The 15,150-nt window shown below is 40.9% G+C and overlaps 2 protein-coding genes across 18 annotated transcripts in view; both read left to right on the top strand.

The window, feature by feature from the left end:
• LOC129445246 (adhesion G protein-coupled receptor E3-like) overlaps nucleotides 1-1,751 on the top strand; it is a 44,244-nt gene extending 42,493 nt beyond the window's left edge. The window contains exons 12-15 of the mRNA XM_073860076.1: nucleotides 85-151; nucleotides 237-328; nucleotides 478-640; nucleotides 767-1,751. Of these exons, the coding sequence (XP_073716177.1) occupies nucleotides 85-151; nucleotides 237-328; nucleotides 478-640; nucleotides 767-817 (373 nt within the window). The 3' untranslated portion in view covers nucleotides 818-1,751. The remainder of the gene's footprint in view (nucleotides 1-84; nucleotides 152-236; nucleotides 329-477; nucleotides 641-766) is intronic.
• The window catches only part of LOC129443899 (adhesion G protein-coupled receptor E3-like), a 137,286-nt gene that overhangs the window by 84,812 nt on the left and 37,324 nt on the right, over nucleotides 1-15,150 (top strand). For 2 of the 17 annotated variants that reach the window (XM_073860148.1, XM_073860149.1), the window contains exon 1: nucleotides 14,524-14,754. The exons of 6 other annotated variants lie outside the window; for them this stretch is intronic. In XM_073860148.1, coding sequence (XP_073716249.1) covers nucleotides 14,676-14,754 — 79 coding nt within the window. In that variant the 5' untranslated portion in view covers nucleotides 14,524-14,675. Of the gene's footprint in view, nucleotides 1-14,510; nucleotides 14,755-15,150 lie in introns of those variants that run through there. 9 more of the 17 variants (XM_073860146.1, XM_073860143.1, XM_073860145.1 and 6 more) reach the window with 9 other exon arrangements.

The raw sequence follows: 15,150 nt of genomic DNA, 5'->3' as shown, positions 1-15,150 counted from the left end.
TACATTGTATTATACCAAATAAACAAAATAACGTTTTTAGCAACGTAATAGGTGCTGTCTAAGTGTTTTTTTTTCTGTAAACAGATGCTGGATTAAAGTGGAGAGAGGCTTCGTCTGGAGTTTTCTGGGACCTGTTTGCTTCATTCTTGCAGTAAGTTTTAGTTACAAACAAGTTGTAGTTTAAACCACTGGAAAAGAAAGTGATTGTTTCTTTACTGTGTTTTTTTTTTCTGCAGATAAACATAATACTCTTTATCAGTATCTTCATCAGTCTGAACTTAACTCTTAAAAACCTCAACCTTGATGTTTCACACATGAGACAAACCAAGTAACAAACACCCTGATTTTCATTTGAAACAGTTTTTTATATTTTTTTCAGAAGTGTTTGATTTATTTTCACATAGTGTGACTTTCAAAACTCAAAACTCCCCCCCCCTCTCTCTCTCTCTCTCTCTATCTCTCTCTCTCTCTCTGCAGGATTACGGTTTTTAAAACTCTGACCCAGTTTGTGATTTTTGGTGGTCCCTGGATTCTGGGTTTCTTCGTTAATAACAGTAAGATGATCGAGATTCTCTTCCTGATCCTGAACTCACAGCAAGGAACCTTCATCTTCCTGGTCTACTGTGTCCTCAATAATGAGGTAAATTATCCCATACTCACATTTATAAAACATATTGTTATTTGTCTTTCTTGTAAGACTGTGAACAATTAAATATTTTGTCAAGGTTTCCCTGTAATGACTTTTCTCATCTTATCTCTTGTTTAGGTTAGACAGCAGTATGTGAAGTGGATGAGAGCTGTTTTTCCCGGACTCTAACGAAATACCCTAAAAGTCCCCCCACCCAAAAAACTGAGGCCCAGATAATTCATGTTTAGTAATTTTAATGTGTGTGTGTGCGTTTTATTTTCAGAGGGCAAACGTACTGTGCATATAATCAAGTTAATTTGTGTTGTTTTTTATATTTTATTTACACATTTATCATTTATCATTAACACTTTTATTATGTGTCAAACTATATTATATGGCTTGGGTCCATAATGTCATTAATTGTCCATTAACTTTGCATGATATAGGAACACTGAGAAAGGAACTGTTCAGATTATTCAGTAAATGCTTTGTTCATTTTTACAATAATTTAGTCTCCTGCCTTCTGCTATAGGCCTATTCTCTGGGCTGGTAAATGAGATTTAGCAACATTATTCTGTATTTGGTCAGTTTTTTAATTCTTCTAGGAAAGCTAAAGGACCTGTTATTGCATTGAGAGATGCAGTGTGTGAAATGATAGCACCATAGAAACAAACTTCAAGAGCCTGTGGGATAAAAACTGCAGAGAGGAAGGCTGAATCCGAAACAGAATACTTCCATACTATATAGTAGGCAAAAATCACTAGGCGAACAAATAGTATGTCAGAAAACTTAGTATACGTAAAATGTTAGGTGAGAATTACAGTGATTTTGGACTATTTCTCGCGAGATTCAGAGGCACGTGTATTCATAAAATCAGTTGGCAAGAAATCCCCAGATGCCCTACTGAGTCCACACAGATTCTGAAGCAAGCATCAATGGACACTTATCTATCCTAGCTTTCCCAGGATGCCACGGGAAAGCAAAGCAATCGTCATTTTGACTGGACACCAGCCAATCGGGTGATTCCTAGACACCCGATTTGCACCCTGACTTCACGTACAGACCCAGGATTTCCCACAAAGTGCTCACCTGATTCATCAAAATAAATCTGCAGAATTGAGCTTTTATGGTTTGTTAGAAAAATACATTTGAATAAAGTTTTGTTTGATATGGTATTCACTTCTATGTTTTCATGTATTGTGATAGTCTTATTCATTCATTTTGTATTCGTGTTTCCTGTTGTTTTAAGTAAATAAAAGAACATCATTGCTTTAATAAAAATATCTATATATTCACATGACCTGCATTTTTCTAGTTTGTTTTCAAGCATATCTGTCATCTGACAAAGTCTGCTTGTTGTTCTACTCATTTTACTCCACTAAAATTAATGTGTAATATAATATTGTGCATAACTTTTGGGGTGAGCTAGCAATGTAATTCTGCGGTATGATATCTTAGAGAGATCTTAATTATTAATAATTTTTCCGGGTATAAAACTTCTCCAAAGGCGAGATCTTTGAGCAGCTGCCAGACCTCTCCTTTGTCCAGACATTGCAACCATTGCAAACACTGACAGAGACCGTAGAAAGTAGAGTTGTCAAGTTATTAATGTAATCAGGTGTTAGTGCACCTGTCCCTTATAAAAACGCATACGTTTTCATGCTTGATATTAGGTTTGTTCGAGTTTATGCACCGCTGCAAGAACCAACAAGCAGATGACATCAAAGTACCGCAAGACCAATTCCAGAAATCATATGGAGTCTGATTTCGAGTCGCCCTTCCTGTCGGAACTTGAACAAGTTTACTACGTAATAGTTCACATGATAACGTCAACATGGTGAGTGTTGTCCATACTAACGGGAATGTACGTACTGTATTAGCGCGGGCTCAGTGAAATTCTGTACCTACTCAGTAAGTATGCGATTTCGGAAGCAGCCAAACACTATTTCCTAGAGGGAACATTATTAGTGTTACCCGCCGATGAAGACGTCTGCTATGTTATGTATAATGTAAGTACGTCCGAGTAGTATTGCATGCATATTATTATATTTTGATTCTGATTGACGCAGTGTTCCGCTTGATCGGTTATCGTCTGAAATTTGACGTGATGTATCTGCTGAGTCATCATATGCTTCCCATGCTTGTCTGGTACTGGTTTAGCTGGTGGTCACCAGCATACCAGCACCAAAACATAAAATATTGCTGGTATGGCCAGCATGGGATGCTTGTGCTGGTATGCTGATGACCCCCATCTAAACCAGCATAGACCAGCATCGGAATTATGCTGGTCTATGCTGGTGGTTACCAGCACCAAAAGACAACATATGCTGGTCTTGCTGGTATGCTGTTTTTTCAGCAGGGATGTTAATGTAAATTTAGGAATGCTGCTTACTTTTGTTGCATGTTTGTTAAAACTAGTTATATTTCTTAATTAAACTAAGGCCTAGTCCTGGCTAAGCTAATCTCTGTCCAGGAAACCACCCCTAAATGTAGTAAGGTTTACTACAACCAGAACATTAACCTTATCACTTTGACATGTACTGTATGACTTTTATTTGAATAAATAAAACAGTTACTAAAACATCTTACATGCTGATACTTCTTTTCAGTTTCTTCTTTTTAGTTCCTGCTTAAATGGGTGGCTCCTTACAGAACTTCTCTTAAGAGGCAATGCTGTATCATTCCATGTAATCAAAGTGCCTTCTGCGTGACAGTCAGCATGACAATGTTTAATTCGGCTGATTCTTTAGGTTGTGAGAATTGCGGAGGTGGGGTAGACTACAAATTAACCCAATTGTCAAGTTTACTTGCTCTTCCTTATGAAAAATAAACATGCAGTAAAGCCGACTGATTGCCTATTTGTTTACTACAAATACCATGGCTATATACAAATACAGTAGCAAAACCGTTTATTTTCTATCATCCTTGATAGGTTGTTATTTTCTATTTTATCATATTACTTATGTATTAAGATAACAAATGTTGCTGGGTGGCACAGTGGCTCAGTGGGTAGCACTGCCACCTCACAGCAGGAAGGTCCCTGGTTTGAGCTCTGGCAGGTGGTCTTTCTGTGTGTACCCAGATAGCATGCAAACCATTGAAACAATGTTAAAAACAGTTGATTTGTCAATGTTAATTGCATTGAATCAACATCAGGTTTGCACCCTCCATTGGTATTGAGGGGGTATTGGGATTTCAGCGGGTCACCATTGTTGTGATCGGTGTTTGCTTTAGTTGGGTCCTTGACTCTGGATATTCAAGTTAAATCTTTCTTTTCTTCGACCCGCTTGTGTAAACACATGTGCATTGGAAATGAAAGATGTGTTTCAAAGTTAGGTTGAAACTGATTGCTTTCTTTGAAGATGTCAAGATGATATAACATTGAGCTGCTTTACATGATTATGTTGATATATTTTTGACTATTATAATTGTTCTGGTTTGTGAATCCACTGTGACAAGATAAGCAGAAAAACTGCTGACACATTCAGACATCATTACTCATCCTACAAATCTCAATTATGGTGACAATCATCAAACAAATTCATATAAAACGATCAACTGCAATGCATGCTGGGAATTATAAATTAGTTTAGTACTACCATGATACCCAGCATGCATTGCAGCATTAAACTTTCTTTTGTTGATCATCACCATTGATGAGATTCATAGACCGATTCATGATGTCAGAGATAGATTCAGTAGTTTAACTTTTTAAATGTGTTTTTATAATCCTCAAAATAACAGACCTGCCACTGTTTCCAACTAGTACCATAATAACAACTTTTGCAAAACTTTAACAGTATTTCATTAATATAATTTAGATATGTCTACAAGAATTAAACTACTTGATAACATTAGATCTTTGTTTTCTTTGCAATAGCAGATGTACTTTAAAACACTGCTTCAACAGCCAAAGAAAACTTGACATTAAAACACAAGAGTAAAGGGCCCAACTAAAGCAAACACCGATCACGATAATGGTAATTTGTTGAAATTTCAATATTTTTTCAGTGTTGACGGAGGGTGCAAGCCTGATGTTGATTCAATGGTATTGACATTGACGGATCGACGATTTTTAACATTGTTTCAATGGTTGCATGCTATCTGGGTAGTTTGCATGTTCTCCCTGTGTCAACATGGGTTTATTCTGGATACTCTGCTTTCCTCCCACAAGCCAAAACATGCAAGTTAGGCTAATTGTCCCTCCCCCAGCCTGTGTATGGATCAACTTGAATATTCTTGCCATGAATATAGCTGAAGATGCTAGAATGGCATAAAGGAAGAAGAAGATAAATGTTGCTGTTTCCTTTGAGGAATTGGATTCCTGAGATCTGCCTCCTCTTCATCATATCCTTATAAATGATTTGAATACTTATTAATTGTCAGGGTTCTTGTCTGTGTGATCTTGTTGTATTATGTTATGCTTTGTTAGGTGTATGTGATGTTTATTATTATCTGTTTTATGCATTGTCTTACCCTATCGTGCTTCAGTATTTTGAGTTGTTTGATTTTAGTCTTGCCTGTGTTTGATTTGGTCTCCACCCTGTCATTAGTTACTATGGTTTTTACTTTATGGTTGTTCACCCCTTGTTTGCGTTCCATTGTGTGTTGTTACGGCATTGTTGCCCTGCGTGTTTTTGTTTTGTTTTTCCTTATTACCTTTAATAAAATCTCTCAGCTGCATTTGGATCCGCTCTGTGTCGTCTGTGTGCACCGTCGTGACAGAATGGAACGCCAATTAAAGGATTCAGCAGCTGGGAGTCCCGTGAGAGGGGTTGTGTGTTCGGGCATACGTTTGTCTCCTGCTATGTCTGAAGACGAGTTTCGAAACAGACGCATTAGGTTGGCCTCTCTGCGTCCGCAGGAGGATTCACCGGAGGTATTTACTCTCAACTTTTGGTTGGATTCTCAAGAGTTATTGCTCAACGAAAACGAAAGGAAAATATGGTTCAATTATTGTTTGGGAGAGCCAGTTTCGGTAGATGAGATTTGCCGGAGACTGGACATGGACTTCTTTGCCTTCGCACGTTACGCGAATTGGTGTCGCGAGGGGCATCCACAGTGCACCTCGGAGTTGCCTGGGGTGAGATCTGTAGCCTCCACGTCTGTCGAGCCGGTAGCCTCCCACGCGCGGTTCACGCAATCGACGACGGAAGAAAAGGTCCACATGCGAGCAGTCCATTGCCAGCACAGACGCCGTCCTCTTGAGGACCTTTCTTCCTGAGTCGTCTTCGAGTGAATCATCGCCTGGTGACTCTCCGAGTGAATCATCGCCTGGTGACTCTCCTAGTGAATCATCGCCTGGTGACTCTCCGAGTGAATCATCATTGAGTGAGTCATTTCTGAATGATTCCTTATTTATTCATGATTCTGAGGAACTGATTAAAGCCAGCAAAGTCACCATTTCTCATGAAACGATCACTGTTCATAACGCTGAGACAATGAAACTATTCTTGCCACTGGGATCACCCAAGCCTTCAGAGCCTCTTGAACTTTATGAACTCTACGAATCATCAGTGTATGCTTTGGCTTTGTGCTGTGTGTGGTCTGTGTTTTGTACATCTGTTCCACAGGAAGTCACCCAGGCTGATGAGCACAAATTTCCTGACCTCTTCCTTACGGCTGGCAGATTCAAACCTGTGTTCTTTGATGTCATGACTAGAAGGTCCGAAACTGAGCCAAGTATACCCCTGGCCTCTGAGTCACTCATTTCTCCAAGGTCATGTGAGTCCAATGCACTTTTCATTACGGCCCAAGATTTAGAATCTGAATCACCTGAGCTTCTTGCCACAACTAAAGGGTTTGAATCTGAGCCTTCTACCCGTTCTGTCACTGAGCCATCTGTCACCACTAAGCCTTTCGTCAATTCTGAGTCACCAAAGTCTCTAGGGTCACGTGAGTCAAAGACATTTCCTGTTTTAGATAATGAGACTGAGATTAAGTGTTGTGAGCAAATCGCCCTGACTAAGTTTGCTGAGCCTAAAGTTGCTGAGTTTCCTGTTCTGACCATAGAGCCTGTCACCGAGCCCACTGAGCTTCCTGTAATGGCTGAGTTGGTTATTTCGGAGGTCCCTGAGTTATTTAGGTCTGCTACGGTCCCGCCTAAGCTCCATAACCTCTCTGTCCTAGCCAAGAAGGTATTATGTGACTCACAAAGACATTTTACCCCACTTAATATGACTAACGTGATGGCTGATGTCGAACCTTGTGCCCCGTCTGTTTTGACCTGTAAAGAACACTCTGTCCTGCCTAAAATGACTATTAATGAACTCTGTACTTTGCCAAAGACAGTTGAGAATGAACTTTCTGCCCCACATAGTATGGTCAATCATGAACTGTTTGCAGGGCCTGAGTTTTTGATGTCAGAACTCATCACTGTTTCTGTGTCTGCACTGTGTCTTGTTCCCTTGGCTTTGCCAGTCTTTCTATGCTCTGTCCCCAATTACAGGTCTAAGGCATCTCAAGCGTTACCCTGGTTACCAGTGCTATCTGGATCGCTGCTGTCTCGAGCGCCTCCCTCTCGTCCTGCCCTGCCTGCGCCACCCTGGCACCCTGCCCCTTTGCCCGCGCCGCCGCCCTGGCGTCCTGCCCCTTTGCCCGCACTGGCGTCCTGCCCCTTTGCCCGCACTGGCGTCCTGCCCCTTTGCCCACGCAGACGCCCTGGCGTCCTGCCCCTTTGTCCGCGCCGCCGCCCTGGTGTCCTGCCCCTTTGTCCGCGCCGCCGCCCTGGCGTCCTGCCCCTTTGCCCGCGCTGGCGTCCTGCCCCTTTGCCCGCACCGCCGCCCTGGCGTCCTGCCCCTTTCCCCGCGCCGCCGCCCTGATGTCCTGCCCCTTTGCCCGCGGCACCGCCCTGGTGTCCTGCCCCTTTGCCCGAGGCGCCGCCCTGGCGTCCTGCCCCTTTGCCTGCGGCGCCGCCCTGGACTGTACCATTGCTCGCAGTGCTATGGATTTTTGTTTTTGTTGGTGTTGGACTTCATGTTTGCCCTCCATCCCTCCCCCGTTCCGCCTCCGCTCCACCACCCACCTGGACTCTTTGTGTCAGTAAAATGTCTGGTATCCATTTTTTGTTGGGGGGGCTACTGTCAGGGTTCTTGTCTGTGTGATCTTGTTGTGTTATGTTATGCTTTGTTAGGTGCATGTGATGTTAATTATTAACCGTTTTTATGCATTGTCTTACCCTATCATGCTTTAGTATTTTGAGTTGTTTGATTATTAGTCTTGCCTGTTTTTCCCCTGTGTTTGATTTGGTCTCCACCCTGTCATTAGTTACTATGGTTTTTCATTGTCTATATGCTCCTCCCCCTTGTTTAGAATCATTGTGTTTTGATTAGTTATTGGTTTGCATTTAGTTACTTCCTGTTCACCCCTTGTTTGCGTTCCATTGTGTGTTGTTACGGCGTTGTTGCCCTGCGTGTTTTTGTTTTGTTTTTCCTTATTACCTTTAATAAAATCTCTCAGCTGCATTTGGATCCGCTCTTGTGTCGTCTGTGAGCACCGTCGTGACATTAATTGGACACTAATCAATATTTATTATCCCAGAATATAAATTTCATTGTTATCGTGTTTGCATTTTATCCACTCATTTGCATTTTAAATGATACACCCCAAAACATGTTTTGCTCAGGGCTTCAAATTTTCAATTTTCTCATTCTATAATAAATTATCTGTGGGTTATTTTGAGATAAAACTTCACATGTGTACTCTGGGAACACCAAAGACTTATTGTACATCTTAATTCTTGTGAAATGTCCCCTTTAACATTTATTTACATATATTTGAGAATTGGAATATTGAATATTTTGTGTTTTTTATGCAGCAATTACATATAGTCAGTGTCAAGTCACTTGATATGTCATCATGGACATAGGAATGAAAATAATTTAAAAATGACAGCAATGTTAAACTTATTCTACCTGCTTTCCTGATATAAATTAATATACATTTAATATGATTATTAATACTGATACACTAATATGGGCAAAGAGCACTAATGACCTGTTTAAAGGGGTCATATTATGAATTTTTTAAAGATGTAAAATAAATACTTGACGTCACCAGAGTGCCTATGTGAAGTTTTAGCTGAAAATACTCCACAGATAATTAATTACAGCATGTAAAAATCGACACTTTGTAGGCCTGAGCAAAAGTGTGCTATTTTGGGTGTATCATTTAAAATGCAACTCAGCTGATGAAATTCAAACACTGATCACAATGATGGTGGTTTGTTGCAATTGAAACTCAACTGTGCTGTGAATTATTTTCTCTCTATCTTTCTGCACTAAATGGCTGTGCTGTAGTTTGATAGTGAAGATTAAAGGGGACATATTATGAAAATCTGACTTTTTCCATGTTTAACTGCTATAAGCGTGTCCCCAGTGCTTCTATCAACCTAGAAAATGTGAAAAAGATCAACCCAGTAACTTAGTTTTGGTAAACCATTTTCTGCAAGCATGTGAAAAAATAGGTCACCGTAATTTGGCCCTTATTGTGATGTCAGAATAAGGTAATACCGCCCCCTTTATCTGCACTATCCAACCACAGCACAGCTATTTAGTACAGAGAGAAAGAGAGAGAGAGACAATAATTCACAGCACAATTGAGTTTCAATTGCAACAAACCACCATCATTGTGATCAGTGTTTGCACTTCATCCGCTCATTTGCATTTTAAATGACACACCCAAAATGGCACAAACGGATCACAATGATGGTGGTTTGTTGCAATTGAAACTCAATTGTGCTGTCAATTATTCTCTCTCTCTTTCTCTCTGTACTAAATGGCTGTGCTGTGGTTGGATAGTGCAGATAAAGGGGGCGGTATTACCTTATTCTGACATCACAATAAGGGCCAAATTACGATGACCTATTTTTTCACATGCTTGCAGAAAATGGTTTACCAAAACTAAGTTACTGGGTTGATCTTTTTCACATTTTCTAGGTTGATAGAAGCACTGGGGACACAATTATAGCAGTTAAACATGGAAAAAGTCAGATTTTCATAATATGTCCCCTTTAAAGTTGATGACTTGCAACCAGGGGCGATTCTAAACCGTTTTTTAGGGGAGCTCCAGCCACCATGTCTGTCAACTTAGCCCCTCTAAAAGTAGTCTAAATATTTCTACCAAACTATCAAATATATTTTTCTGAAATTTTCTTTATTTGTAAAAACAATTTATTCGACGAAAATAATTAAAATAACGCAAAATGCAGGACATTTATTTAGATAAAAAAGTTTATGAGGCATTTGATTAGCTTTGCTGTTCTGGGCATGTGTCGTAACCGCCAGTGAGGTAAAGTCAGAAAGGCAGCTGCAAACTTAAAATCATTGTTAAAAAAACAAAAAACTCAGAAGGTATTTTCACTAATGTTTTAATTTGTTTGCTAGCCTGTATGAGTGCAGTCATGTCTGCAAAATATAAGAATATGAGCATGCATGATACATCTGGAAAGTAAAACTGATTTGTAATGTATAACAAAAAGTACAGTCTGACTCGTATAAATACAATTTATATGAGAATTTATAAGTATTCAGTAAACTTTCAATATACATATAGTATACATAAACTTTAATTCAAGATACAAAATAATAAATAATAGTAATAAATAACTTATATACCTTTATATCTGTTTTTTATTATTAGGTTAAATCAAAAATCATAAGGGCTTGAAACTATATTGAAGAGTAATGTTTGTAGCCTACATTCATTTAATATAATAATACTGGTCCCAATTTGCGAAAAAGGAGTCACAATGCTCTCTTCACATCATCATTGAGGGCTAAAGGCCCGGGTATACTTTTTTCCGCGTCCGCGTCTGCGTCCGGCTCGCGCGCGCACGCGTCCGCGCAGCTTTCCGAGTATAGTCCCCGCGGCTACACGCGGATGGCCGCGTTCGACACTATACGCAATTCAAATGATTTTTTATTCAAATTATTAGTCTAACAGGCTGTCAGGGCAGCACTGATTTGGCGACATTTACAGTACATTAAAACATTAGGATAGGTGAAGAAAAGTAACTGATCCACCATTGCAAACACAGTTTAGGACAAACAACAAAGAACAGGAATCAAACAAACATGCTCCAGGGCTTTCTGTTCTTGGAAGAAGTAAAAGTTCAAGAAGAAAAACGATAGTGTGTGTGCAAATGCTGTCTATTTCCTTTGTATAATTGTTTATAGTGGAGTGCCCTGTCTAAATATGTTCACGCGCATGCGCTGTCGTACGCGGACTGTACGCGCACTGTCCGCGCGGTCTCAAATTTTGGGCTGCACGCGGCCGGCCGCGCGGACCGTCCGCGGACCCTCTTGATGACGAAAATGACGTCATGCGGACGGCGCGCATACGCGGACGTCCCTAGTATACTTTCGGCTTAAGCCCCCCTAGAAAATAAAATCCTAGAACCACCCCTGCTTGCAACTCAACTTGGCCTTTCTTGACTCAAGAACTTGACTTGAGACTTGTCTGTTTGTCTCAGGACTTGACTTGAGACTTAAATGCAAGACTTACTTGTGACTTGCAAAACAATGACTTGGTCCCAACTCTGCACCTCCTTCATGTTTTGTGACATTATAGATGAGTGAACAGTTATTTATGCTGAAAACTGATATTTACCAAACTGAAATTATGTTACTTTTATCGATTTTCATTTTTAATTAACACATTATTTAAGTAAATATATAAGGTAAATTACAATTAGAGTCCAACTAAAACAAACACTAATCACAATAATGGTGACTTAAAATAAAATAAAACATCAACATCTAAACATAATAAGTGAATTGTGTTTTCTACAGCAATATATTTACTGAACATTCAGAAATAATGTTTTATAAAATAATAAAATGCAATGTTTCTCTATCATTTACATAACAATTAAACAAGTCAATATAATAAACAGTTGTTGTTTTAAACATTGTGTGAACATTAAAACATGACATTGTCATAACGTTTAAAAATGTAACATTCCTCTAACGTTCAGACAACACAAAAACGTTCTTAGAACATCAAGAAAACTGGACACTTTTTGCGTTGGCAGGGGGTTTTTGGGAGCGTTGGGAACTTTCGGGGAATGTTCTTGGAGCTTTTTTCTGTTAGCTGAGATGGGCCCCACCTTACAGTGTTGGCTGGGCAATACCACAGTTATTTGCTCGAACAACTTAATGGAGACGCACATAATTCACATTTGAATAAATTTACATTCACAAGTCAATTTATTAATTATAGCATGGTACACTGAACAACTGTTCTGGATCCAAACTATTTATTTCTGCTGTCATTGTCACGGAGTGACTTTGGGTGGACCAAAAGTGGGAGAAGAGGCTCCGCCCGGACCGAATTAGATAAACACCGGCACTTCCGGGTATCCCCGGGGAAGCCCCAAATCACCGAAATCTGCGGCAGGTGTGGGAAATGACGCAGCAATTGCTGATTGGGGTTGGAAGGTGAGGAGGAGTATAAAAAGAGTGTGGAAATGCAGGAAGAGAGACGTGATTTGGGGGAGAAATTGCTACGAGCGAGTGGTGAGTGGAATGCGGAAATAAAACAGGTTTGAGCTCTTGTGGACACGTGCAAAGCACGAAGGAAGAGAATGATGACGAATGTCCCAGGGGTGAGAGAAATTATATGTGGAAGAAATAATACTTACCGGTTGTGTGTGTGTTGCACCGAAAGATTGGCTGAAGTACACGCTTAGGCAAAGCTCCTGCTGTATCTCTGCATATGGTGAGGACCTGCGAGGGAAGGAAGGAGAAAGGGAAAGAGTATTAACACGGGCACAGTGAGTACCGCAACCTTTGCACCATTGACTTCGGATACAAGTACAATTGTGGAGTAACCATCTGTTGTTTACACGGCCCCGCCATTCATGCTGAGGTGGGCGAGCAAGCCGAAGCCGAATTAGCTGGCATTATCTGCGGGACTACTACGACCCAGCGAATTTAAGTCACCCGCTGGGGTGAGTCTCGACCGGGTGAGAAGTGCGGACCTTATCCAATTCACAGAGTGTGTGTCGTGCCGTGGGTGAGTCTGTCTGTGACGTGTGTGCACCTGAAGCTTTGCAGTGTCGTGCCGTGTCTCTTGTTGTCTGCACTTACCCCCAGGTACAGAAGGCCCTGTGGAGACGAACGTGAGCTACTGCGACGGTGGTCCCCCAAATCTCCATCACTGCCCGCTATAACCCCGGCCCAACAAATGCGGATTGTGTCGTCGAGTGAGGTACTGTGCTAATCATTACAGATAATAATATACCATCAGAAGAGACGTTGCGAGTGTTATAGGAAGGACTAATTGCTGTGTGTATACCCCATGGTGACTGTGTGAACCAAGCTGCCCACCCCCAGAGATCTTCACCAGCCTCTAGGAGGAAGGGAAGAGGATGTGTCCGCTACGAGGACGGACACGGGTCGGCTGCTTTTCCCCTAAGCTTAGCCATTGAGGAACCACCAGCACTATTGGACCTCCTTAGCCACCGTCGTGACACCGGTAGTAAACAGAGGTGTCAAATCCATGTGCCAGGAGTAAAAGTCCTCTCCAGTATTTTGTTCCAATCACCTGGATTTAATTAGCAGTTTTTCAGCAGGAGCTGACCTCCTGACTCGTTGGTGTTTTAAGCCCTCAACGAAGCCTTCAAGGCAGCGCTGCCTGGAAGGCACTCCCTGTGCCCCGAGCGTTTCAGCCAATCACATCACTGGTGCTAGATATTGACCCTTCCGCCAGCTTCTGGCAGTATGAGCTCACCGTTGGTCAGGTGAGTAGCGCAGTTATGCTCAGATAGGAATGTGACTGTGTGACAGCTCGAAATGTTTCGAGCGTTTAAGTGACGTGTTTTTGCGTTGTCACATGTCTATGGCACAAGTTTTTTTGTGGCAGTTTCACGTATTGGTTGCTAAATTCTTTTTCCTATTTTTTTTACCATTGTTGCTTGGGGCTTAGATTTGTGGCTTTCGTCTAATTTTTAGATTGTTTTCATGCAAGGATAAAGTTGCGTTTGGCATAAATGCGGATGTCATTTTAAGCATTGATTTATATGTTTATTTAACAGAATAACCCAGGAGTTGGGGTTAAGGTGAGGATGTCATTTTATGTAACAGAAAGTTGTTCTAACCCCAATCACAAGCAACAATGCCAAGCAAATAGGAAAAAGAATTTAGCAACCAATACGTGAAACTGCCACAAAAAAAACTTGTTCCATAGACATGTGACAACGCAGAAACACATCACTTAAATGCTCGAAACATTTCGAGCTGGATTCAAACACAGTCACATTCCTATCTTACCATATCTGCGCTACTCACCTGACCAACGGTGAGCTCATACTGCCAGAGGCTGGCGGAAGGCTCAATATCTAGCACCAGTGCTGTGATCGGCTGAAACGCTCTGGGCACAGGGAGTGCCTTCCAGGCAGCGCTGCCTTGAAGGCTTCGTTGAGGGCTTAAAACACCAACGAGTCAGGAGGTCAGCTCCTGCTGAAAAACTGCTAATTAAATCCAGGTGATTGGAACAAAAAACTGGAGAGGACTTTTACTCCTGGCACATGGATTTGACACCTCTGCTCTGGACCCCCGTCGTCTCCTGGAAGAGAGAGAGAGAGAGAGAGAGAGAGAGAGAGAGAGAGAGAGAGTCATTTTAAATTCCCCTTCCCCACCCCCAACTTATTTTAAATAATTTAATAAAGATTGTCATATATTTTACTTATTTCACTCGTGTGTCTGGTCATTGGGGTGCTTTGGGGACCTCCTCGAGGTGGAACTTAGGGAGGGGCGAGACTCACAAAGTCTGTGGTCCGCTCCGACCTGTGACATCTTTGCCATTTTATCTTTGTGCTCATCTGTGTTTTTTGCTGACATACTGATGAGCGTTTATATCACACTGATCTCAGATCAGACTGCTCATTTTAGATCTATTTCCTAAACATTACAACAGAAAGCAAGAACACTGACCTCAAATATGTGTTAAAAAAAGTGTGAGGAAGAGGAAGTTTTGCAAGAAAGTGCTTTTATGCGGTTTCTGTGAGTAAAAAAAAACACAGTTCACACTAACATGAACTACTGATATGAACTGGTCTTGCTGGAAGATTTATGCATCAAATATGAAGTTCGTCTATGCTGTGTGCATCTGGATTTGTCTGTCAGGTCAGTTTTGTGTGTGTTTATGTCTCAGTAGTTTGATGGTACACAGCAGAAATTGGAAATGTAAAATTTCAGTGTTAAACACTTTTGAGTTGAAATCAAAACCTAACGAGTAAATGAAACATATTTAGAGTAAATTGATGTTCAGAGTTGAAGTTAATTTATCAAGTTAATCATGGCAGTTTTAACCCAACTCAGAGATGTAACTGCACTCCGCACACACATTTCACTCTTCTGTAAAATTGTTTAAAAAATGTAATGCTCCAGTAAAGCAATCTGTAACTTCATGCTCTCAATCATAATCTCTGTTTGAAACCTAAAATTGCATTTTACATCTTACTTGTAGAGTTTGATGGCTGTTTCATTTAAAGTCACCATCATTGCGATCAGTGTTTGCAT

Source organism: Misgurnus anguillicaudatus, chromosome 3 (genome assembly GCF_027580225.2).
Source record: "Misgurnus anguillicaudatus chromosome 3, ASM2758022v2, whole genome shotgun sequence".
Lineage (NCBI taxonomy): Eukaryota > Metazoa > Chordata > Actinopteri > Cypriniformes > Cobitidae > Misgurnus > Misgurnus anguillicaudatus.
Note: the sequence above shows the minus strand (reverse complement) of the source record. Positions and strands in the feature narration are given on the sequence as shown.